Source organism: Mugil cephalus, chromosome 4, assembly GCF_022458985.1.
Source record: "Mugil cephalus isolate CIBA_MC_2020 chromosome 4, CIBA_Mcephalus_1.1, whole genome shotgun sequence".
In the NCBI taxonomy this organism is placed as follows: Eukaryota; Metazoa; Chordata; class Actinopteri; order Mugiliformes; family Mugilidae; genus Mugil; species Mugil cephalus.
In genome coordinates this window covers 28196208-28223761 of record NC_061773.1, presented here as the reverse complement: position 1 = coordinate 28223761, position 27554 = coordinate 28196208, and the positions used below count along the sequence as shown (strand labels likewise).

The following is a 27554-nucleotide window of genomic DNA, read 5'->3' as shown; positions in this document are numbered from 1 at the left end:
TACACAAATTAACATGAGTAAAATAAAGCACAACGTTTTTTATGAACTACCGCGACGCTGTAATGTGGTGTAATTAAAGCATGCTAAGAAACATATACTGTACACCGATCAGCCACAACATTATGACCGCTGACAGGAGACGTAAATAACATTTAAACCATCTTGTGATAATTCAGTGTTGTGATGGGAAACGTCTGGACTTGGATTAAGGTTAGCGTTGCATATTTGCATTCATTCAAGTGGTTTGTTACTTAGACATGTAGCACCCACCTAGACCAGACCAGAACCCCCCCAGTCCATAGCAGTAACACTCCATCCATTCCCATTAGGATGCAGCCTGACAGCTGTTTCTTTGGTTCAAAAGAAATAAATAACGACATAAAACGAATTAAAGTCCATTAAATTAATGTTTTAGGTTCCACAAACTTGGTGATGTCATTTGGTCGATTCAAAATAAAGGTAAATCAGGTCTACCAGAGTTTTAAAACCATGTGACCAGTAAGATTATTTAAGCGTTTTGCATATTTTGCATTGATGGCCACTTGAAAACACGGCGTCCGAACCGCAGCCATTGTTTTCACTGGTGACGCTATAAATTGCTGCTGTGTTGCCATAGGACTTGTTGTGTTTTGTCGCTGCCCTGAATATGCTGCGATGCACATTGTGTGTGATAAAGAGGTGGCCTGTTTCTACTGTGAGCCACCGTGGACGCACTTACACAATAAAGCGCTGCTGGTTTAGATAAAGTGCTTTTCAGAAAGATTTACGATCTGTCTTATCACTTCCTGTCCAGAGAAAGCAATAAAAGTTATTTTTCGATCACTGGCCGAGCGGGGCAACCAAACAAAGACACGGTTTGTTGAAAAACGTATTGGCAGGACAATTTTTACTAAACTAACCTTATCAAGTTACGGATGATGGATGATTTTATTGTAAGTCTCTTAAATCTTCATTCTTTTAATTTTATCCTCTGTCTGGATCTATCACAGCAATCAGGCATAACATTAGGACCACCTTCCTAATATTGAGTACGGCTCCCTTGTGCCTGTTCCCTGTGGTGTCTGGGATGTTGTCAGTAGTGGGGTGGGGGGCTTTGAGGGGAGGGGGCTGTGTAGATCATCCCACCCAGGTGAAAACCTTGTGCTGTTCTTCATGTTTTCATGTTGCTCCTGAGGCATTTTTGTGTTTAAGTCAGGGTTCATCCTCCTGGGGGTGCCTGCTGCCATCAAGGAGTGTCATTGTTGTGGAGTTGTGGTGTGGGGGGGGCTGGTCTGGTCTAGGTGGGTGCTACAGGAATGAATGCCAGGTCCAAAAGTTCCCCAGACGAACAGTGAATTGTCACAAGATTTACTTCTGCTGTCAGTGGTCATAATGTTATGGCTGATCCTTGAACACCATCAGCAGTGAGAATTATAAACCACTGCCACAGAAAAAAAAATCTACCAAAGTTTCCACAGAAACAAACTGAAAAAGTAAACAATGAGAAATGTCAATGAGTGTGAAGTGTGACCTTTTACAGTCACTAGTTTCATCTTATAAAATCTCCAGCAGCATCTTTCCTTTGTGTTTAGTTTGTGTGTATTTTGGGATCAGTGGTTTCACGTAACTACAGATGTTGAGGTTAAAAGTAACCATCACACAAAGTGTCATATTTATGCTGCTTTATGCTGCTCTAATTTAGATTCAGATTATATTTATTTCTTACTGTTTATTCTACGGCTTTCACTGTTGACTCTTGCAGAAATGAAATCTCATTGCATTGTACAACTGGTGTTCTGCAATGACATTAATTCTTATTATTCTTAAAATAATTCAAACTATTAAATTGAGCGTTTGAATTATCATTCTTTGGTTTGGTCCAGATCTCAGAGAATCTTTAAGATTAAAGATAAATATTCAAAACGTTACATAATGATACATAAAATCAACACTTATCCTACAAAACAAATCTATAGTATTTCATCTGTGTTGTGCACTTAGAGACACAACAGGAGTGCAGCTACCGCAGAGACACAGCAGTGGTTTGCCGGTACATTTTGCTCTAAAGTGCCACCGTACCCCACGTTATTATAACGCACATAAAGGGCTCAACTCTGCTTCTCTAGGAATCGAACCACCAGCAGAGTTCATAACGTTTCCCTCCTCACTCCGAATATCTTTCCCTCTGATGTATGATGCATAACCCAGAAAAAAATGTTTTACATTACAATGAAGGAAAATATATTTTTTGCATAAGGCATTTGCATAACATTGCCGTATCTCAAACCTATTTTAGATGCATGACCTTTTGGACTGCGCTCACTAAAAGGATGCTGAAACTCTGACTGTCCATCAACTCCTCGGGCAAAGGAGCACAAAGGGGCAGATAATGAATTTTATGGCGTATAAATACCCATCTGAAATGACACTGTCATTGTACTTTCCTCTCTCGTAAAGTGCTCTAATACACATAGCAATGTAACATGAATCCACCGTGCAGTTAAAGAAACACGCTGCGATGCCTAGAAAGACAAGAAGGAGGGGGGAGATTTGTCCAAGCCACACCCAAAGTGCTTCGACTCACGGGGTAAACACTTGCGAGGCTTTTCAATCCTGCCTAGATTGAAAGGTCCAGCTCAAATATTTGCATGCCCCCGTAAAAGCTGATGGAGGTTAATACTCGGGGTGTTTAAAGGATGGAAGGGGGCGGGGCCGGGACCTCGGCGCACATCCCGCGGCAGCTCGCGTGAGGACGGCTGATTGAGTGCATCTGGTTGCAAGCGCCCTAACAAACTTGATTTCTTCCCGCTAGGAACATATTGAAGTGGCGTGTTTTGCAGGCTGCTCTCCCCGGCTGACACGGCCCACTTACACACTCATCAGCAAGACCTGCTCAGCTCTGCGCTCTCAGCTGCTTTGTTCCAGCTGATGTCATCTAAACCTCGTCCCCGCAGGGTTGTCTGGGGTAGATAAGACATCCCCTCCCTCCACTGGTCTCCTGCAGGAAAAAAAAAAAAAAAAAAAAAAAACGGGGACTGCTGCTGCTATGAAGATGGATTACCCAGCTGGTGACACTAGTTCCCTTTCTGCGGAAGCCACTGTGGAGTACTGACGCAATTAAGGCAATTAATCTTCAACAAAAGGGGTTCACGGCTACCTCTTTATGATTTTGCACCTTTTTGTACAGGTGCAATCTCAAACAGACACGCACAGATGCACAGACTGTACGTGCAAATATTTTATCTGGGCTTTATTCCGTATATACACACAACGACAAGCAGGAAACATGCCAACCACATGTTGTTTGTTCCACCATGTGCAGCTCTTTCAAGTCTTAATACATTTCCAAACAGACACCGCGTTAAGGCTTAATACTGTCCACTATTAAACAGAGAACTAGGATTATTACCACAACAGATGCTAAGCACTTTTCCTGCATGGCATACGACACAAGGGCGTGTGTGAGCACATGTCACAGTCACAGATGAGAGGAAGGGGGAGATAATAGGAAGGAGAATAAGCGGGAGCGGTAATCAGCACATTTAAAGGCTCTGGCATGTGTTTCCAAACTCTGCAAACAGTTTCTCTGCTTTCTGCCGTGCAATAAATTCAGAAAGAAATGTCCTTTTAATGCAGCGGGGACTGTTTGAATTTTAATTTCAACTTGGTTTTCTTTTTTAATTCTGGAGCAGCATCACAGGTGGCCTGAGGCAAGTATCCCTTATTTAGACCTTAAAACACATTAGTGAACATCAACCCACCTGAATAAAGAGACTTTTAAAGAAGTCCATCTTCTAATTGTTCATTATCACTAAATACATTGAAGAACTACATCAGGCAGCCACAGTCAGTGCGTTTACATGCACAGTTTAATCGAGCTATTCTCAAATTCGATTTTCTGAATCTGGTCCTTGTCCCAGTTTACATGCAACGAGAAAATCAAATAACTGGCAGGAACATGTCCTCCTCCTCCACACTAGGTGGCGATATGTGTCTTTTCAGCGGGTTAATACGGCCCTTTTTAAGGTGACCTAATACGTCGTATAATAAACACAAGTGGTTCATGTGTCAGACCAGCATTTCAAACTACAACCAGATGGATAATAGTTCAGCTTTTTAATCTCGTACATAATGTGCGCGCTACTTATGGTGCAGATAAGATGGCGCTTTCCCTCAGGTGGTTCTTCTACCGGCTCTGTTTACCTTTTTCTTCTATGACTGGCTTTCTTGAATGTTTTGGTTCTGGGGTCATACGTCAGATGAGCAGTTGTAGAGCATCTGCACGCGTGTTGTCCAGTTAAAATCTGATTAAGGCGTATACATGACGGACAAAAACGATTTCCAATCACATTATCTGAGTTTCCAATTTTAGTCGAAGTAACATGTTTACATCCACTTAAGTTGTCTAGTTAAAATGGGATTAAGGCAATAATTCATTTTTTTCAGGTGCATGTAAACGTGCTGAATAACTTCCTCTTTCTCTCGACTGAAACAAGAAGAAGTCCCCGCTTTGAATTATTTAGGAGCAGTTTATTAATTACATTTGAATGATTTAAACCTCAAGTCATTAATTATTTATTCCAGCAGTTGGTCATTATGTGATTTATATAGTTAGGAATAAGTGAGAACAGTGAAGGACAAGGGCGCGTTGGAAATCTCAGGAAAGCGAAGCATCACAAAGCATCTGCTTGTCACATTAATTCACGCGTCGCCCGAGACGAATGTGAAGTCGATCTAAAGCGCGAATTTAAAGCAACTTCATCAAAATGGTCCAAGTGTTGCGAGGTTGAAATGTTTGATGGGAGGTGGCACAGGGCGAGTGAAGGGCACCAGCAGCGGAACCACTATGCAAACTCCCCGCCACTTTGTTTGACAAGCAACAACACTGCTTTGTATATATGCAAAGCCTGGCAAGACACTGCGCACACAGCCCTGCTGTCAGAACACAGTCATGCCAGAGTGGTGACACCCAATGGGTGACCCCTGTCTCCACAGAGGCTCCTGGGCCAGACTTCACACTTCATTCAGACACACACACACACACACACACACACACACACAAGCACCAGCAGAAGTTATCACATCTCAGGGGGTCAAACATGGCTGGACGCTAAGATTTGCCCTCTGCCGCTCAGAAACTTGGAAACGTGTCAGAAGGTGAATCATTTGACTTGGAGCCTCTATCGTCCCAGATGAGGGGAAAAAATACTTGATTAGCACTCTGGAGCCGGTCTGTTGGCCGCGATTAAACAGTTGGAGATATAACATGGAATCTCAGTAAGGCCTGGTGCAGGTTATTTTACAGTGGAGCAACAGGGAAAGTAAATAAAACTATAACTTTAAACTAGGACTGTGATGTCACGATTAATCTGATTAAAAACTTGAAAGCAATTAATCCATCTGCAGCTCAGAATGATTCTGAACATCTCATTTCAAGCAGTTTGTCCAAGTCGAGTTACCGTCATGCATGTGCAAATGTGCATTTGATGCAGGACTGACAGGCAGCAGAAACAACCGATAAAGATGGAAGACACTACACAGCACGTTGGTCCTCTACATGGGAAATTTAAAAAAACAAGATGGGACCATGAAGCAACGTATTACGCACACTCTACAGGAAGGAGTTTTCTTTTCGCCAAAGCACTTCCAGCTTAAAACAGCACATTAACACCAAGCATATGTTAGCCAGGGATTCTGCTAGCACTTTGGCTAAAGCGTCACCCAGCATGACAGAGTCAAACCACAACAAACCAAGACAAAGACAAGCTGGCATTGCTGGCTTGCAAATATGTGTCCACTCCCGCAGCCACTGTTCCGTGTGAGAGACTGTTCTCAGTTGCAGCAACATTGTAAATACGAAGCGGGTCAGCTCTCCTCTCAGACAATGTCAACAAGTTAGTTTGTCTTAGTAGCTGCTGAAGGAGGAGGAGCAGGGACACATTAATGTGGAGAAAAGCTTGAAACTGTTTAATCAACAAATAGCAGAGTGCAGATATATTCCCTTCCTTCTCGAGTCTGTTTGCTCATGCAAAATGAAACATGATTAATATAGATTAAGAATTAATGATATTTAATCGAAATTAATCCACAGCAACCCCGTGATTAATCTGATTAAAATGTTTAATCGTTTGACAGCACTACTTTAAACGTGTTGCCAGTCCAGGCTGTTTATAGATTTTATGGCCCAACGCTCATTGTAAATGTACCGTCTACATCACGAAAAGGGCATCTGTTTTTTCTGTCTTTTTTTTTTTATCTAGATCTTACACAACTGAAGAATACCCTGAACAATATCTTTTTCAACCCCCTCACATTCATTTTGCAGCAGACTTCCAGTCTCAGGCCAAAGCCTTGGAAAAACCCGACATCAAACTCCAACACCATCATTATTAACGGTTTGGCAGCGCACAGACAAGTAATTGTCTTTGTTGAAGGGTCTGAATCAAACTGGCCCTGAAAATGTGGCGAAACACCAAAACACGCCTCGTGCGTCTTGTCCAGTATTGCAACATTACGTGAAGATGTTACGTCTGAAAGGAGCGAGTGACACAAATAACACAAATAAACCTACAGGATTCTGCACCCGGCTAAAAAAAAAAACAATGCAGGTCTCACAGTGGGGTAAAAGCAGAACAAGCTGTGCGAGTGCCGTGTTACCTGTTACTTTCTCGGAGTGGTTCGCTGCCCTTGCGCCAAGAGATCACACCCCAAGGAGACATCTTAGGCTTGCACTCGATGAGCACATCCCCTCCTACCTTCACCAGCGTCTGGCTCCTCAGTTGATTGTGAGAAAAATCTGGGGCAACGGCTGAGACAAGAGCAGAATATTAAAGCCGGCGTTGGTAAAAGCCTCACATCTTTCTTCCCTCCTATTCATCACTGATCATTTATCTCCTATTAAATGTATCTTTCATCATTTTTGTACCGTTTTGCCAAATGAGTTCATAAATATACTGAATTATCGCCGTGGCTAATTCGTAGACAATAGATTACAGATCTGATAATTGGAATAATTAGTAATCAGTAAGATGCATAGTACCACACAAAACTGAGGAGATTGATCTGAGTTTATTATTATCCTCACTTAGGCTGCATGTGAATCATTCCCTCATAATAACTGTCCATGGATATAAACCCCTTTCAAAATAAATATGTGCCCTTTTCAAAAGCGGCACAGCTGCCCGATGCCTCCTGACATTCTCCTCTCGAAACCCCACCTTGAGTTTGAACAGGAGGCTCGTCAAGGATGTATTGAGCCTGATTCCAATCAGCTACATGATCAGGATGAGTCATGTCGGAGGCTGAATGTTAGGTTGGGACGAGAGCTGCAGCCGGCCCAGGGAAAAGAGTGACAGGCTTGACGGGGCAGATGGGCGAGGCCGGGGGAACAGAGCAGCTCTGGCATACATCACTGTCAGCAGGATGCATTCATCTTATAATTAATGCTTTTCAATTAGTGGCCAATAAGAGAGGGGCCGGAGGTCAGCGAGCAGAGGGGACGGAGGAGATGGAGCAAACTTGAAAGAAAAAAAAAGAAAAAAAACACAAGTGCGGATGATTATATTCCTGCCCACGCGTCTCCGGGGCCGACGCGCACACTGTACGCCCCCGTGCGTGAGTGTGCACACGTACGCGACGAGCCCGGCGTCTCACCTATCACTCGGAGCTCCGCGTTGGAGTAGACCTCGCCGTGCTTATTCCCAGCCACACACTGGTACATTCCCGTGTCGGTCAGGGTCAGGCGGCTGATGGACAACACTCCATTCGCAACCTGTACGCGCTCCTGTGGACACAAGACACATGCCTTTAATACGCCTTATTCCCAGCGCTCATCTGCATAAAAACTGGCAACCGGTGGGCCAGTGAATTATGGTCTGGAAGTGACAGACGTGGCGATAAATCTAGGTTTTCATCACTAATGGAGGGAAAGGCTTGGGTGGATGGAGGCAGGCTAGCAGAAAATGACCCTAATCAATCTACATGTTTATGAGAGTGAAATAAAACCATGCCCTATTTATATCTGTGACTGCACTAGAGGGTCTGTTTCCCCTTCAGCAGGAGGAGGAGGAGGAGGAGGAGGAGGATAAGAGGGGAAAGAATATCGTAACATCTCAAGTATACTGCATTGGGAAAATTGCTTTTCAGATAGATATGCTCAATACATACTAAGTGCTGTGTACATGGTCACGCCGTTACCTCCTCTTCATCGTGTTTGGCCACCTACAGGGAAAATCTTGCTCGTCAGTGAGCCATCAAATTAAAATCTATTTAAGGACGGGTGGGTTTGATGAACTCGGCGCATCCACTGGACATTTCAATCCCCATTATGCGTTTATCTTTCTCTCAACTCCAGTTCCCGCGCAACTCATTCACCACTGTATTAAATCCTCGAGCAGTTTTCATACATCTCTGTGCGGCCGTGTCAGGCTTCGCCTCCCCGCGCCCCACGTCTCCTGTGTTTTCTCCGAGCTCACCCTTAATGTCATTAGAGCCCATCTCCATAGGGGTGTCGGAGCGGCCTGAACTCCAGTCGCAGGGGATTAAGGTTCTGTCACATGAAAAGAGAGACTGTCCTCGCTGAAAGATCACAAACTAATCCTGCGTTTGAGCAGGTTGTGCCTGAATTTCCATAAAGCTCGGCGGCTCAGGATGTGCAGGGGCGAATATCCCTTCTGGCGAGGGAGGCAAATGGTGGTGTATATCAGTCTGTGCATGGAAAGCACTCCCATTTACGGCTGCTATTAATTAACCATGACGTTCCTCTCAAATCAGCAGTTTTTCATGCAGGGACCTGGGGGGACCATCTGCAAGCCGTATGTTGAATGATTGGCAATGTCATTTGCCAACTACACCGGGGTGATTCGTTTGATATGAAGCAGCAAAAACAGAAAAGAGCGGATTGGCTTCTGTAGTTTAGGAAAGTGAGGTTTGATTGTTGTCTGCGGTTACGTTTCTTTGTGAGAAGGACGAACGGCAACAAAGAACAGCCGCATTTGATACAATATAACAATAAGAACCACAGCAATTCAACGATGCACAAGAAATGGAAAGCAACACATTAAAGCGCAGGTCTTCAACAGAGGGTCCGCCAAGGCAGGGGCGTCGCATACTAATATCGTTTGGACATTTATACATATATATATATACACGTATATATACTTTTTATTTTTTTATTTCCCCCCACACAAATTTAAATGAATTCCCCAGGACATTGGGAACTCATTATTTGCACTTCTGCCTTTGCACAGGCATGTTCAGTTTTATATTTTATTACATTGGTGACTTTATTATAATATACAGTGAACTAATCCCTGTGTGCACATATGTGGACATCGTTTTTTTTTTCCCTTTCAGAGCTGATGAGCAAAAACATAGAAATAAAAAGATGAATATGTGAAAATATCTGTATCTGTATCTTTTGAACGGCTTAATATTGAATGCAGAATGATGATAATGATGTATATTTATATTTTGCACAAGGCCGGGTTTAATATAGATGACATGTTGGGGGTCCTTGGCCTGAAAAGCGTTGGAGACCCCTGCACTAAAGAGCTTTAAAGTTGTTTAATTAATAAGTGAAGGAAAAGGTCAGTACAGGAAGGACTTGAGAACATGAAAGTATTATTAAAACCGAAAAAGAAATTCTAAATCCATTCACAGATATTTGATTAACCTATTCACTGCGCCCCAGTAAGAAGGAAGTATTAGACGTGAACTAAGCTCAATTGTGGTTTTTGAAAGAATAAAAACTTTAAGCGGCGCTCCACTTGAGCTCGAGCGCACGGGGAAATCAAAGACTTTCAACCTCTTGTCCTAAGCAGGATGTAGAAATTCACAATTAAAACGACATCGTTCAGTCCTGAAACGCAAAAGCTGCAAAAGAGATCTAACAGGAATAACCTCAGCTTCGAGTGCGGAGCAGTAAAGCATCATTGTGGTGGTCCCCGGCATAAATGGACTGAATCCGGTTTCACGGTGAGGTTTCTTTTTTAATTGCACAGCACCCTAATCCTGCAGCCACTGTCAATAAAGCAGCCGAGTGGGCTCCTTTAAATGAAAACAGCCACAGGGAAAGAAGCATTCCAGCAAACCATAACTACTCACACAGAGTGGGGATAAAACAACAGTCTGTCCAACAAAAAGCCACTCTGAGACTTACTATTATTAGAAAGACAAGAGGCGGTTTGGGCTTTGAAACATTTATATACTGACATATAATCTAACCTAATCAAGTGATGTTTTGCTTTAGATGTCGCGATGCCTCTGTTTCTGTCGCTCAACGTTAGAAAACTATCAGCGCGTCTCTCAATCAGAAAGAAAGGCCTCCATTGATTTGCTGTAATAAACAGCAGCAAATGGTGCATCCTCTTCCCACTGCTCCTTACATCATTGACCTTTCCCTCTTCCACTCATTAAGCCACTGTGGTTAACGGTGGCATTTCAAACAATGTAACACCTTTGCTGATTAATCCATTCACCCATGCTTTCGGAATTCCTCCATTTATAACGCCTGCGCCACGGAGACGCCCACGGCACCGGCGTCAGAGCTGTCATCGTAACGTTTTATCATACGGTAAAAGAGCTGCTGCTCGGCGGGGCTGAGCGGGCCGGGGCGTGTCAGCGGGTTCGCCTATTTCTGGAGATATTTATGAAGCAGTTTCCATTTGAATTTATTAATTTCACTGTATCATTTAGAGAAAAAAGAAAAGAGTGGGAGTGAGGTTGTGTTTGGAAAAGAAAAATAGACCTCACGATATTTGAACGCTTTCTATTTCCAGCGACTTATTGAAACGCGGAGACGCGGCTACGCTGTAAAAGGTGCTGATAAAAAACTGTGGCAGAACAGATGGTTTTGAAAGAGTCTCCGGTTAATGTAACAGCAGACTGGGTTCATTCTAGCCACATGTATAACATTCGAGTCCTGATCGATATCCTCTGGTGTGCCCGTTGTGCATAATGAAGCAAATTAACATAATGCCTGTTTATTTATCAGGTGCAAGCTGTGGCGAGGGTTGGAGTGTCCAATCAATCTCCTCCAAACGAGCTGCCAACGGGATCAGATAGTAGTCCAAAACAAATAATAACAAAATCATATTTCTTTTTGGAAAATCGGAATAACAAAACTAGGAAACTTTCACTATAGTACTGATAATGGGAATTCAGAGGAGGTGAAAGGGAACCAGGATAATCAGTGTAGTATGTGGAGTCTTAGGCTCAGTTCATAGTCAAAGGTTAGAACAAGGCGCTCATGAATTGGTAAATTCAGGCAAATCAGACACACACAATATCAGCCTGTCCTCTATTTTGCCTTTCGTGCTGGGCTGCACACACGCTCTCTCAGCTTATTGGCTAAAACAACTATATGTAGTAAAAGGGAATTATTTAAATTTTGTATTGTTAAATTGTTTTATTCTTTAATTAGTGAAGAAAAATAGTTCATTTGCCTAAATATTTGTCCTGTATTTTATCAAAATCATAATCATCTAAGTAAAGGCATCGGTATCTGCGATACTAGCGCAGTAGTGGTATCAGATCGATACCAAAATTCCCAGTATCTTGTATGAGAGTAGGGATGGGAGTATGTCGCCAACAGTCTTCTTCTGTTGTATAACAAAGTGGTTAATAAGTTTATGACATCCATTAGCGCCTCCCGTGGTGACGGACTGTATTACACGCGTTGCTGCGTCGGATATTTAAAAATCTGAATGCACATTTTTCAACGCATCGATGCATCATGGCGACTAACGCGTCGCTGCGTTGACTATGACCTATGGGACTTTTTTTTGCCTTTAGTGCCACTCAAAGATTTAACAGAGGACTAGCGGAGCTCTGTCATTACAGCACTTTCCAAGCTTCCGTGACAAACTCGGCCCGTTTACAGTTGAGTCTTTTAGCCCAGTAGGCGCAGTCGGATTCATTTGAAACACAGTAAACGCTGTTTAGCACTGCACAGGAGGCAGTGTAGTCGTAATGAAAAAGACAATACTACATGGTAATTAGCCTGCAAAGCTTGAACAAGCAACACAACGACGCTTTGAAAATACTCTACACGGTTGCTCCCATTTTCCACTCAGCAGCAACGAGTGTGTTAGAGGCGACTGTGCCAGAGATGCTGCTGTGACTGAGCTTCATCTTCAAGTCTGAACACACGCAAGACACTCAGCAGATCTCACCTCTGCAGGCTCCAGGTTCTCTCCGTTTTTCATCCACCTGTACGAAGGCTTCGGCTTCCCCGTGGCTTTACACTCCCACACCAGTGAGTCATCAATGAGCTTCTGGACATCTTGGGGCTTCTCGATGAGGTGAGGAGGCGCTGGAAACATGGAAGAAGCGAGAGGGGGGGAAAAAAAACGAGAGTGAACGGAGACTGTGGGCTTTCTGAACATTCACAGCGGAAAGAAAATGAAACACTAGCAGTTCCCCGTGTGGTTCAAAATTACACTTTGTTACATCTGTGGCTGCACTAAAAACAGGTTCAGGTTTCACGTACTTTCACATAGATGCTACATGCTACATGCTAACAGAACTATATTAACCTCCTGAAACCTGAGCTTTTGTTTGGTTTGTATTTTTAATTTCTCCATTTGTCTTTATTTGGAATTAGTAGGACCTAAGAGCTATAAAAACTAAGCATTGCCTTTGAACAGGAAGTAGTTTTTGGAAAAGAAAATGCTGTAATATTAAACTACAAAGGCTAATAAGCATAAAAAAAAGAAGTTTAAACTGTAAAATCTGATGAGGTTTTACACATTTTTGCACTTTTGTTACGTGATCGGCTGCAGAGTGAATCCGCTGAAGCGGCCGCTGTTGTGTTTTTACACCAACTAGTGTCTAGTTAAGAGGATAAAAGTTTAAATGAAGTAGAATAATCTGCCACAATAAAACTAAATGTCCCCATATGAGGACACAGGGTCTCAGGAGGTTAATGCTGGAGGTTTAGGGGCCACATGCAAATTTAAAATAGGACTGCAAACATGAACTGAAAAAAGTCTTTACACTGGTCTTTATGTTTTAAGATTTATATTGGGAATTAAACTATTAAATTTAACCAATCACAGAGGCACGAGAAGATAAAATATTCATACTTATTATAATATTCAGAAAGTAAAATAAAGAATAAAGAAGCTAAACACGATTTTAGTAGCTAGTGTAAGAATTCATGGACATTAAAGCAGCATTTTACACATTTATTTATTTAGGTTAATAGCGTATAACAATACATGCACATAAAAGTAGGAAATTACACTTTCTGTCTTTAAGATCTAGTTGTTAAATTAAACCACAACCTTCCGGCCTCCAGTTGAGGTTTAGCCACAGACCTCAGATCTCACATTTACTGCCTTTAGTTTCAGGTGAATTATCTCCGAACCTCCCTCTTTCATGGTTTCTTTTACTTTCCTCGTGCGCTCAAACCTGAACAAAAGTAATGAAAACCAGATCCATATACATTAGGGCGTCTACTGGTGCCATAAAAAATGCTCCATTCAATACAATCTCAATAAATGATGGCATAATTATACAGGAGGAGAATTGATTCTCGCCGTGTCATGCAAGTAACTCAAGGCTAGTTAATGATTTAGCCCAAAAAAAGGGGGGGCCACGTAAAACTCGATCCGCAAAGCTTTCCCCGTGCAACGCACTGTACATTCCTCCTGACGCGTGGGTCGAGCTGCTGCCTGCACTGTATCTCACGAGGCCGGCGGTAGGACGAGAGGAAAGTCCGTTTCCCCCGGACCTGACGCCGCTCTCAAGGACTGACCCCCGGCAAAGCTCCTCACCACCGGCACAAATCCTGCTCTAATTGGCTTCGGCTCTACGGTATTCTACCAGTAAATAAATTAATAAACAAACACAAAAGCTGCAAATGTATCCCCACGTTATCTCTGAGCTTCCCAGCTGCTGCGTGTGATCGAAGGAGTTCGTGTGCGTCTGTGGGGGTTTCCCGAGCAAAGACTGATAAAAGGAGGTGAATGCAGAGAACAGAGGAGGTGTGTTTTTTTATCGTTGATCCCGTGCTGTACCATAGGTCTCTGAGACGTGAGGTCATTAACATCTGACTCGTATGGAGTCACGGAGGCTGTGCTTTCGCTATCTGTGCAAACACTGATCCAGTTTTATTCAGGATAACTGCTGCTGCTGCTGCTGCTGAAAGATGCATCCCATTATTTACCCTTCTGCAGAGAAGATTTATTTACTACCTTCACTTTGTTCTAAGTCTGAGGTCTTCAGCTTTTTTCAGGCCAAGGACCCTCATGCTGATGGAGAGATTAAGTAGGGACCCCCTACCTACTATATGTGTTCTATATTAAACTCAGCCTAGAGCTTATAAATATACAGCTTAATGCATTAAACATTAAGCTGTTCAAATAATGTTCAAATATACATTTTTTTATTTCTGTTCTTAGTTTAAGGTCTCGGTAGTAATATGCGGTCTTGTGATTGGCTCATCAGCGATAGGGGCGTGGCCTACTGAGTTCAGGAGGCTTCGATTGACAGGTCTAGTGTGAAACGGTGCGATGTTGAGACAGCTCCTGTATCACTGGATGAGTGAAGCGCTGACTGAAAGATAACGTCTGCCTCCGTTTATCCCTTTACTGCAATATGTTGGATTCATGTTAATGTGGATTTAACCACCTGAGACTTGAGCATTTGGGATCAGTAGGACCTAAGAAGTATAAAAACTAAGCATCATCTGTGAAAAGGAAGTAGTTTTTGTATGTTTATGTTTACGGCGGTTGCATGGCAATCATGCTGCATACATTTGAAATAAATAAATATGAATCTGTGTATTATTTGAATATTAATATTGAATGCAAAATGATAATAATGTATATTTGTAACAGCACTATATGCATCGTATGTATTGTCTTTATGAGGATCAACATAGACTTTTTACATCAGTGTCACTTGTGCCGTGTGTGTTTGAAGTGGAACACGATGTCAAAGGTGGTAGAAACGAGTGACTCTTCAGACAGTTCCACTAATTTAGCGTCCCATCCATTCCCACTGCTGCAGTTCTCCATCAGCGCCCGGGACTGAGCCGCTCCACCCACTGCACCTTCTGAGGCCGCACTGTCGCCCCACCACCCACCCACCCTCCGCTGTCAGGGTCCCCCGCTCCATCCCTCACCCGCCGCGGACGCATCGACTCTAAGTCACCGCTCACCAAACCAAAGCAGGCAGCACATCTCAGCCTCGCACGGGGGCCGAGCGCCGAGCGCGCACACAATCACGCCTAATGTCAAGTGGCCGAAGCGGAGAGAGATGGGCCTTATCTGTGAAATCCCTGTGAGATAATGCAGAGGTAAGTCTGCAGAAACACAAATGCGAATACAACGGGGGGGAAACTAACCTGTCACAGCTTCGCGTTTCCTCTCCCTCTGAGTAATATTGACATCAAGCGAGCGAGCAAAAGCCCATTTCTTTTACAAGCTTTTCCTTCAGAGGAGGAAATTTAACAAACCTCTTTGTCTGTCACTTGGATTTGTTGCTCTAATATGTAATGGCTGCATGCGTCCGCAGAAACCTCTTTCACATTAACGTATCGCGGCTCTAATTTCACCTTGAGATGAAACGGCCTCGGCGCAGTTAATACATTTCATCTTCGCTCGATACGTTTGAGGCTCCGTGCAAAACAAAACAAAGTGATCAGGGTTCCTACGCATTCCAAATTTCAACATTTCATACTTTCTCCAGACCTTAATTTACAGAAAAAAAAAGATTTACAGCAGTAAATAGTTGTGTATCATGTAAGTAAATTATGGAATTAATCGTATGTTTTCATTAATCTGAATATATAAGCTGTTATGTCACCAGATCATTCAAATCAAATGATTAAAATCAAACCCAGATAAATTCAGTGCATTTTTTTATTGTAAGTTGCACATGAATCGTTATTATTATTTATTTTTTTCTTTAGATATTCATAACTTTTTGTTTCAGAAATTGTGTGGTAACAGTCTATACACCAGATTTTTATTTTCCATATATTTTCAGATCTGGAAATGTATTAAATCAAATTCCATACTTTCCATAATTGCATATGAACCCAGAGTAATAGAAACATAAAAAAACACTTTGGTAAGTTTGAAATATCGATGCTGCTCTTTGTATTTGGCAGATTTGAGAAGTCGTTGTTCTTTTTGTGGTTCGTCGACAGCGGCTTTAAAAATGTGACGGTGTTTTAACATCGTCCACCATAAAGTCACACATCTATTCACACCTTCATCTCTACCAGTCTAACAGAGGCCGGTCCTTCCACTGGAGCCCGCCTGGATGTACGAGAGATACCCTTATCGATCCCCCCATTGGCTTACACAGCTGAAGAATGTCTCAAAGGCTTAATTCTAAGGGACTTCAAAATAAGATTACTGATTTTTATCACCTGGCTGCAGACAGAGAGAGGAGGGGGGAGAGGGAGGGGACAAAAGACATCAAAAATGAGAAAGGAGAGGTGGCTCAAAAGGACAAATCAAGCCTTGGTGGATCACAGCAGGGACGAGGCTAAGAGCTTCTGGTTCTGTTGTAAATAATGGAAAATTGTTTAATGTCCCAAATGAGTTATTTCTGACGGCCGGCACAGTGCGACCAGGGGGGGGGGGGGGGGGCAAATAAGAAGGTAGAAAACAGAGTCATCGAGGTGGGAGGAAAATCCATAGACTGATTAAACCACTAGTTAACAGGTTGGTGCACATGGACAGAAGAAGCTAAAAGAAACAATATGTTGTAATCTGTCCAGTTCATTAGGTACAACACTGGTAGTGAAGGTTCTAATATTAATACGCTGCATTAAATCTCTTCTTCATGGAGGTTAAAATTAGTCTGAAATAACAGAGGATGTTGATTCATTTTGAAGGCTGGGTTTGGAATCGCTGCTGAAATGCATTGTGTGGTACTGACACGTTTCCATCTCGTTTTAATCAGTGGCTGAGACTGAATAACAGAAACTCTTTAGTGTTTAACTCAGTCCTGTTTTCAGCTGATTGATCGATTGATTTTTAAAACGGAACAGTTCGTATTAATGAATGTTTACACGTGAATATAAGAGATTTCCATCTCCAGTCCTATTGGCGGGTGAAAAAAAATTACAATGACTGAACAAAAATATAGAAAAATAAAAGAACAAGCGTGAAACATGCAACAACAAACAGATACGGACAGAAGCTGGAGACCAAGGCATTAATTCATTAAAATTTGCACATGCTTGTTTTGCAAATAACCCTTTGCTGCTGTTGCCCACATCCCTCTACCACTATTACTATTATAATAACATCACACATCTCTCTTAATCACTACTGCTCATATCTCTACCCTCATTACACACAGTCACTATACACGTCCCCTCAACACTAAAAACAAGAGCCATTTAGGCTGTAACTAAACATTTTCCATTGTAAAAGCATCATTAAATGCATTAAACAATAAATATAATACATTCCTTATTAGAAGTCATCAAACTCTGATAATCACTGACATTAAATACATGTAACTGTGACATATGACTATGAAAACTAGTCATATATGACACGTTTCTTTAAATATTGCACCGACCCTGTTCACTGTGGCAGAAAACCCTTCAACGCTATTACACATCATTACATCGTTACGATCACAGTTTCACGTTTTCACACGTTTTCTAAAAAGCTTTGAGATGTTTATTAAACGAGGTGAAGTGTGTGGGAGCTCATGAATTGCATTTGGTATAGAAATATAGAAAAGAGAAAACAGAGCGAACAAATCAACACCTTTGTGATGCAGCTCCAACACAAGCTGAACATTAGAGCGACGGCGGCAGGATGTCGAATAAGATACGGTCCCAGAAAAGCTAGTTTAACAGCTTTAGCATAAAGCACTTTTCAAACGCGTCTGTTGGGGCAATTTTGACTTTTCATTTGTGTGGCTGATAATATTTTGCTTCCTCCTCATTTCTTTTTTTCTTTTCCGCCCGAGTTTCGGCGCAGCGTTGATAAGTCACAAAAAAACCACGACTCTTCTGCTGCACTAATTAAATTTCAACTCAGAGAAAAAGATCAATTCCCGCTTCACTCTGTCTGCATCCCAGTTCCACAGCACATCCTGTCTGAACCCAGACCGCGTTCAAACCGCGCTCAAATGTTTCCAGAACTAATCACGTCTCAGCGTCACAAACAGAAACCAACACAGGTGTTAATGTTGTCACACGAGTATGAAAAGTAATAAAAAAAAAAAAAGACGAGGGCCAATTTAGACTCACATCTTACCAAACTAGTTTTCTTCACTAAAAATTCTTCATTGCATAAAATAAAAAATAAAAGAATGAAGTATTTGAAATCATCCAACTCTGATAATCTCTGATATTAAACACATGTAACCGCAAAATATAACTATGGAAAACTAGTCCCATATGACACGTTTCCTTTAAAAATCAATGATTAAAATTAAAAAATAGTTATTTCCTGAGGGAAGATGGTGATTCCTCACAGGGCGGTTTCTTAATTTTACATCAAGGTGGTTTTCTCGTGCGTGGGCTCAGTGGGCGTGACTCCAATCACGGGACTATCAGCAACAATGAGTGAATCTCCTAACCCCCTTCCAGTGGATCCAGATGCCGCTGAGCAGATTACGTCCCTGACATATGTGCCGCCGGTCTATGTATAGCACATTTAACGGCTTTGATCTCCAGTCAAGTTGGACGTCAATCACGTTTGCCATCTGGTGGAACCCAACACGAGGCTCGACAACAAGGTCGCATCCAAGGGCTCAGCCTCATCCGCATCACTCCTTTAATCTGGATCAAAATATTAGAGGCATCATGGCTGACAGCCTTTAATCATTCTGATGTGCAGTTAAAACGAGCCTTCCTCTCCCATGTAAGAGGCCGCGCTGATCGCTGCTTTGTGAGAGCGGCTTTTTTGTCTGTTTTTTCCTGCCACTCAGTCTGAGAGGATGTGACAGACGTGGGCGCGCCGTGGTCAAATATTCATGCGCAAACAGGATCACCTACCGTAGAAAGTGAGCTTTCCCTTCACCGTGTTCATTCCCCTGGAGTTCTCGGCCACGCACTCGTACGTGCCGGCGTCCTCCTGCTGGAAATAAGGGATTTCCAGGACGCCGCTGGCCTTCCTCATGTCCACCTTCCTGGGGAAGGGGACGGCGTCCACTCGCCTCCAGCTTATAGAAGGCGCAGGGCTGAGAGAGGAGACACAAAGATCGATGAAGGCTACAAATAATTAAACAGAATTTCTATAAAACAAAGCTTAAAAAAACGAATTTATAATTTGTATCCACACATTCTTACTGATTGGGTGACACTTAAATCTTAAATCTTACTAACGATGTTTGATAGTTTATAGTTTAGTTCACTAGTAGTTTATAGTTCATTATTATACATATATATATATATATATATACACTATAGTATAATAGTTTAGTTAATTTCCACTGTGTTCCTACATTACCTCTAATTACTGAAGTATCTAAAGTATCGATATTTGAGAATTTGAGAAAGACCTGATATCGGAAGTATTGATATTTCAGTATCAATCCGCAACATCACTTAAATCTCACATCCAGCATGAGAGAATATGCAGACTGACCCAACAGTTTTACATAATATTCATTCATTCATCTAGTAAGAAAACTGCATATACAGCATTAGATGCGTTACACATACTGTGAATAAACCAGCAGTAGTACGTCCTCTATCCTGGTGTAAATGTGTGTTACGTCCACTGAGAGCCACTAGAAATAAGAGTCTACTGGCAGAAACATGCGCTGGTCATCACAACTGATTCTGATGGAGCTTTTATGTGAGGTTTCAGCGTTTGTAAATGTGTACGGAGTTAAGTGCAGCAGCTCTAACTGGGCATTTCAAGGTTCAGGGTTCTTTATTATCATTCATATGTTGCACGTAGAAACGAAGTGTGATTCTCTGGGCCGGGAGTATAAATACATAAAGAATATAAAAATAGTGCAATAGAATAAAATACGGTAAAATGTGAAATAAGAATGTGGTAAATGCAGCACATAGTGCTGTAGTAGTACATAAGGCCACGTCAGGTCTTTTTGCCTGGCGTGTATTTTGGGATCCGGTCCATCGTGTTACAGGACCTGATGTTTTAACGGAGCAACATGTGCCCTCTCATTTCTCAGATGTGCATCCCAACTTGAAACACACGAGGACTGCTGCTGCAAAACTGTGGAATACGTGAAACAATAAAAATCTCTTGCTAGTAATATATGAAGTGAGCAGGTCCGTGTAAGAAGAGGCCTTACTTTCCCAGAGCGAAGCATTCCAGCTTCACAGTGGATCCTTTGGCGACCTGAACGATCTCTGGAAACTGGACCTCGATCTTTGGCTCGTATTCGCCCATAACACCTGAAACAGAAACGCCGATGAGTAACAACCTGAAGTCAACTTGAAGCCAACTATGGAGAAACTTTTTTTTTTTTTTTCTCTCTCTCTGCTATAATCTGAAATGTTTTTCAACTTCCAAACATTTCGTGATCTGAGCAGCAGGAACCCACTCTGCTGTCACAGAAAGCTCTGCCACTAAAAAATAATGAGAAAAGCAAGACTGGCTCACTGCAACGCACTGATGTTCAATGCAAAAACACACACACTCACATGTGTGTGTGTGTATATATATATTCTAAGAATTCATAGATGGTTTTAGCTTTTACACTCAGAATTGTTGTTGTGCTAACAGATAGGAATCATCAGGAAATGGGCCCATAAAATCCCCCTGGGTACCACCACTAGGGCTACAAAGCATCCCATTCACTTCTCGGTGAAACAGCTCCAGTAGATTATAATATTGCTGCTGCGAATGCTAAAAATCTCACAGGATCAAGGAGGAAGCTGGAGTGCAGACTCTCTGGTGTCATAGCTGTGGCAGAGCCTTATTCATAAATCATGACTGGAGCGTCTAACGTGGCTCGGGTAAAGAATGTGCATGTTATTCTTTCTATTTAATGACACTAAGGTAAATTACATCCATGGCTTTGTAATTGGCCGTGCTGTCATTTCTCCCAGACTTTTCTGCCCCGACACGGTGTTTTTAGCCGCTCTCATCCGCCGGCGTAACAATAGCTTTCCCCCATTGCTGTAATTTAGGGCTGTGTTGCACAAAATAGCTCCAGAGGAGGAGGAAACAGGCCAATTTCATCCCGCTGATTTGGTGAGGCATGTGTTATCAGGACGGCTCCCCGAGTGACTGTGAGAGCTAATTCAGATCCTTATCACAACCGTCTCATACCGGAACGTGACCGCGGCACCCGTGTTAAAGCAGACAGGTGGAAGTGGACGGGTAATTGTCTCATGGCATAACCTCTTGTTGGGGACGCCCGTTTAATGCGCTCACCTGCACCCCCTCCTCTACCTGAGCCGCCGCCCCCCGACCATGAGCCAGGGCTGATTTCAGTTTATGTCGTTCTGCTGCAGTGGAAATAAAAGTATAATGAAAAAAGGAAGTGTTTTGGCGCTCCTAAAATTTATTGGCAAACTGCTTCAGCTGTTTCTTTCTTCTTTTTTTTTTTTTTTTAAAGCAAAGCCTTTAGTCCCCAAAGATTGTAAGCTCATCCCTGTATAACAGCAGTGGAGCTACACAACAGTATTTAAAAGTAAGCAGGGGAAAAGAAGTGATTATGAGAACAGTTTGTTATAGTCTGCGACACTTTCTGTGCCAGCTGTTAAGAAAAATCATGATTAATTCTACTTAAGAGCCAAAGTTAGCACATAGCAATGTGGTAAGACTTTATTGTAACCTCCCCTACTTCACAATTATGAAGTGCTGAGATGAGAAAATGTAAATACTCTATGTATATAAATTGTATTTATATTTGAATAATATGGTGTAAAAATACATATTTTTAGTTACATTTCTAATAAAACTAAGTGTTCTTTAATTATCCATTATAATAATTATGGATTATACTACCTCTATACCTCTATATTATTACTAATAGAGGTGAATCAGGTTGACTTGAAGGGGCAGAGCATGACTGTGATGATGATTTGGTTCTTGTGGGTAACAATAGGGATGAGTGTGGCTCAGTAGGTAGAGAGGTTAGTGGTTTAATCCCTGGAATGTACCACGTGCCGAAGTGTCCTTGAGCAAGACACTGGACCTCCAGTTGCTCCCATTGTGAGGCACTGGTGTGTGAATGTGTGTGTGCTTGTGTCAACGAATGGGTAGATGCCTCTGCTATTGTAAAGCTCTTTGAGTACAAATAGGTAGAAAAGCTCTATATAAAAGCAAGACCAACAGACAATAGTCTGAATTACCGAGCAAACGGATGCTAACTAAGACGAATGCTAACGTGAGAGAACCTGACGTCTCAATGCTAATGGAACATAACGGAATAAACTCCCAGTCAAACTCCGCTTCCCAAATTTGCTGCGTCCGCAACCCAGTTAAGGTTAAAACAAATCTATTCGACACAACTAGTGATGCAGTATCCAGGTTCCACTCCACCCTTAATATATATCAGCAAATATATGCCAATAACTTCCTCCAGATATGACTTAATGAGATTTAAACAAGCGTACTGTCATCTGCCAACAATGTGCAACATATTTTTTTTTAATGTAAAATGCTGCATCCAGTCCATCTTTAGCTCACAAGCTTTTAGGTAATAGGATTAAGAATATATCTCTGAGAATTGCGTTCACCTGCATGAGGAAACTGTAATTTAATTCAACGCATCGTTATCAGAGTTTCTAAAAGTCTGCGTTTATGTATTAAAGGTATCTCCCTAAGAAAACAATCCCAAACACAATGTCAATAAGAGGTAATGACCACTCTCTGTAGGGCATATTTTATTATTATGTTCAATGAGCTACGAGAACATAAATGTCATCAAAGCCATTTCTGGTGAAAATTACATTTTGCTTCGTACTGTATTCCTTCATATTTCTCTGCATTAGAAACGGAAAAGGAACATATTTCTGGGACGTGAGTCCACGATTAGATTACCTGCTGACAATGACCTTTCCCTTGGAGTGCTTTGATAAGGCCAACCTAAAGCATCAGACCCACATGTAAAAGGACATGCTGGAATTAGCGGAGAAAGAGATAATTAACCTTTGAATTCTATTTGTATTCTTAAAAAAACCCTTATTTCCTATTTTAAGATACCAACTAAGCCTCTGTGGTCTGCTCTTGTCCTCATCACGCTTGGACTTGTACAGATTCGCACTCGTTCTGTAATAAATCAATTAAAATGATTGTGATGGAGCATGTTATAACAGAGGAGGTTTGTTTTTGTTGAAACAATAATGATACGGAATTAGAAGTAGAAATAGAACCGAAGGGAAATATCATCCAGATATGTAATGAAATTCAAACCAGAACATATTTGAATTAAATTTTGAATGTATATTGTCTGATGATGAGATAACTAAATATATAATAGAATGGAAGTATGATAAGGGAATAATGGGGGTCGGGCTTTGTTGAGATGTTTTATAACTTCATGGGTTTCAAGGTTGTACTGGATAAAACTCCTACAAAATATAATGCATACACCGAATCAGGCTTAACATTACAACCACCTTCCTAATACTGTGTAGGTCTCCCTTGTGTGTTCCACGAGCAGAGCTCACCATCGCTGCGGAGCACCAGTGGAGTCGGGGGACCCTGGACACGAGTCTTCGTGACCGTGTTGGTCACCACACAAGTGTAGTTGCCAACGTCTGAAGGCTCCACTTTGGCGATGTACAAATTCCCCGTCTCCTGCGAGATGAAGCGGCGAGTGTCCTGCTTCACAAATGTCGGGTACTCATTGAAGATCCAGGAAAATATCAGATCTGTGGATAAAGAAGAAGAAGAAGAAGAAAAATGAAACAAAAGGTTGGAGGGAACTGAAATATTTTGGTGGCGTCAAATAAGCTTCTAGAGAAATTGCTGACTACGTTGGGTATATTATCTTAACAACAGGAACTTCATGACAGGATCTGTGATAGGTTAGGAACAAATGCAATTATCTGGGGCTCACTTCAAACGGTCATTTTTCATGTGGATGAGTTCTTGTGGGATTTAGGAGACAGTGGCTTTTGTGTTGTCATGACTAATTATTGCTCCCCAGACAGGCAACGTAAAAAACAACAACAGAAATCACACAACAAAAACCATTGGCAACACTTAAAAAAAAAAAAAAAACTTAAAATGACGCTAAAAGGAAAAGTGCGAGCAATTAACCTCCTACATTGTTACTCATTAGTGTCTCCCGGGATAACTTCTACTTAACTGACAAATAACTAACACAGCAGCATTAAATGACAAAACAACCAATGGATAAATACTAAACACATAAACCAAGAACACATTATCATTTAAACATAGAAAAGTTAGTCACACTACGCGCTAGCCAGCTATCAGTCCCAGTTTGTGATACTGTGTTTAGATGACGAGTGGGTCACCAAGCTAACCGTTGCTAATGACGAGTAGCAGGCTAAATAACAAACCCTTGAAAACTTTAATTTAAGGAGGCTGGCTGATGTTCTTAATGTATTTATAGAAAGGTTAAAGGCTATTTGACTGATGGAAAAAAACAAAACAATTTAATCTACTTAATGATTCAAATAATAAATCATAATTAACCACGCTGCTACGTGTTTAGTGCAGCTATCTGATTAGAAAACAAAAGTAATTTCAAATGAATAAATAAAAATATTAATACAATCAAATATATCTTCAGCACAACTTAAAAGTAAAATTAACCTAAAGCATCTAAAGTATCAGTTACTGACTTAACCTACAACGTTTTAGCTTTGTGACCCCAATGTTGCTAATGCTAATGCATGTGCGACCACAAACAGAGGCTAAGTATAAAGCTTTCCTTCATAGTTAAACTGACACGTTTTTACATGAGTTTATGGCACTGTTCATTCCTAACAAATGTCAAGAAAGAGGTCTGTACTCGTCAGTTCAGCTAATGCTAACATAGCACTGATGAAAAGCAGTACTCCCAAATAAAATAGCATCCAGGTGAATCTAATAATATCAAATGCCATCTGCGATTTGCAAGGGGGACAGGGGGAATTTCCCTGGCTCTAGTCCGTATATCACTGCCTATGCTGTATTATTTTTATCCCTGGCAGATCCCTGCATCCCTCCCCCTTCATTGTGATTAATGCTACTTCACCAATACTCAATAGAAAATGACATTTTATTTATTTTTTTTTTTCAAAATACAAGTTAAATATTGCAGCACTAACTAGTCTATAGTACTAAACTAAAGTGTTCTCTCAGACTTTAAGCTCTGTCAGCTGGATTCAGATTCAGGGATAAACTCAAAAGTTTTAGTTTATGGTTAAAATTCGTGCAATAAAAAGTGACCTTTCATTGCGTTGGAGGGATTATAATTTTAGTTAGAGATTCACCTGCAAAGTTTTCTTTTTATTATGATCGCTTTCAAAGATTTTTTTTTTTGCTAGATACAAATTCTCTCTTTATGCGTCTACGAGAAAATTTACTTTTTTTTCCCAAATTTGACTTTGTATTGAATTCAGTGGTCGCCCTGATGAAGACATTGTGCCGCAATGCGTAGGTGCATCTTAACTTTACCCATTTTTAATAAAGGCTTTTTCAACTTTGGACCTCAAGAGAGCCTTGGTCATCTTCTTCTTAGTTTGGTCCAATTTATCACCCCTACAATAAAGAGCACCTTGAAGGTTGTTTTGTTTTTTTTTTATTACTTATCCACAAAAAGCAGCACTAAGTTTGTCTGTTTTTTGACTTATTTGTTGTTGTAGAGACTGAAATGCTCTATGTTCAGCCTTAATCCAGAAGTAATGCAACGCAACACATGATGCACTACTTCATCTGAGGCCTAAAAACTGTCATATAGTGCATAATTAACAAATAGATGATAAGTAAGTATTAATAGATGTTAGTTTTTAACCTGAGTCATTCTGCTACAGTTTGTTCGCTTGGCACAGCACATGTCAACAAAAAGGAGGGAACACATTTTTCATCCCAGAATCACAAACCCTCATCGATTTACAACTACAGATCTGACAGTGAGTTCTTTTTTCACAGGCTAATAGAGGCCCATATCTCAAACGTTCAGAATTTGACAGAAATCGTGCGAAACGCGCCGTCGCAATCAGAGTTATGATGCAAAAAGTTTTACATTCGCGAGAGAGTCATCATTTTTTATCTCTAATAGGAAGTGGAAAGTACCTGTCAGACTGCTGCAATCAATAAACATCGTTGGGAGTTTAAATGTCAACCTTTCCCCCAATGTCACGAGAGTCTGTAAGAGTTCTTTCCATAATACAAACATTTAAAGTCTGCAGCCTGCGCACCAGTCAACACTTAGCAGGTCAAAACGCATCAGTGTTAATGGATGGTTTTGAGTGGATTTTCATATTCGAAGGCCTAAAATGTGCAGACAACCGTATGAAAGGCATCTGAATCTTTCAACGATTAGCATGTGAGTAAGCAGACGGATCAAGATGGAAGACTTTGGTTCGTGCAGTTATCTGCTTCATTAGACCCAGATTTAACATCATCAGATGCTCCAAATAAAGAGAATTACAAAACACAACAGATCTGACAAGTATTGAGGATTTTGTAAAATAACATCACATTTTTTAACTGTGTGTGATCATAATTAACGACTGCTGGAGTATTAAATTAAATTATTATGACTCTCCATTAATCCGGTCAATAATCACGTGTTTTGTGGTGTTTCTAAGGCTCCACAGAAAATAAGAGTCAACAGCAATACTTTCAGATCCAGATCTTTCTGTCTATGCACTAACACAACTCCTCACACATAAAGCTGAGACGGGGGGTGGAAATGAGCAAGGTGACATCACAGGTGAGCATGGAGGCAAACCGGGCTACGACTTCAAACACATGTAGGGAATTTAAGTAAAATAATTACTAGATCTTTTAGGACACCAGAAATAGTAGCTGAGATGGACCATTCGAGGTCATGCTGGATGAACTGTGGAGCAGATACCGCTACTCACACTCATATATTCTGGTCCAGTCCTAAATCAGATGTTTATTGCAGAGACGTATTTGATGCCCTTGAAGTGGTTTTTCCAACAAGATATATCACAGGAACCTACGGTGGAACTATTGGGGATGACTCCTCAAGGATTAGAGGGGAGGGCCGAGAAATATTTATTGAACACACAGCTTACAGCTGCATTAAAAAACATAACAATTAGACAGCTAAAACCAGATACGCACTCACACTCACACTACAGGCCAAAAGTTTGGAATCAACATCACATTTGTACATAAAAGATCATAGGTTCATTGGTTTACTTTGCATCAAAATAAATTATTATTACATAAAGAGTAACTTATTAGAAGACATTATCAGGTATTTAAGTTTCTTTCTCCATAGTTTCCTCCTCTGGCTTTAACAACAGCACGGCATAAACGACGCATTCGTTCCACAGGAGATATTTGTGTGCAGACTCTCAAAAGTCAAAGAGTTAAAGTGAATAATGCAAACTGTGATTTGTTTTTGTTTTTTCACTTTTGCACTGAAGTTGTGACTCTTCCTAAAGTATCTAAAGAATCAGTTGTGACTGATTAAGTCTTTCTTCTTTTCTTTTGCTGACATTTATT

At 41.2% G+C, this 27554-nt stretch overlaps 1 protein-coding gene across 2 annotated transcripts in view; it reads right to left on the bottom strand.

Moving 5' to 3' along the window:
* Positions 1 to 27554, bottom strand: part of cntn4 (contactin 4) — a 164295-nt gene that overhangs the window by 33495 nt on the left and 103246 nt on the right. For both annotated transcript variants that reach the window (XM_047583884.1, XM_047583886.1), the window contains exons 6-11: positions 23564 to 23767; positions 20233 to 20335; positions 18962 to 19146; positions 12153 to 12292; positions 7633 to 7762; positions 6637 to 6787 (exon numbers count right to left, since the gene is read on the bottom strand). In XM_047583884.1, coding sequence (XP_047439840.1) covers positions 6637 to 6787; positions 7633 to 7762; positions 12153 to 12292; positions 18962 to 19146; positions 20233 to 20335; positions 23564 to 23767 — 913 coding nt within the window. The remainder of the gene's footprint in view (positions 1 to 6636; positions 6788 to 7632; positions 7763 to 12152; positions 12293 to 18961; positions 19147 to 20232; positions 20336 to 23563; positions 23768 to 27554) is intronic.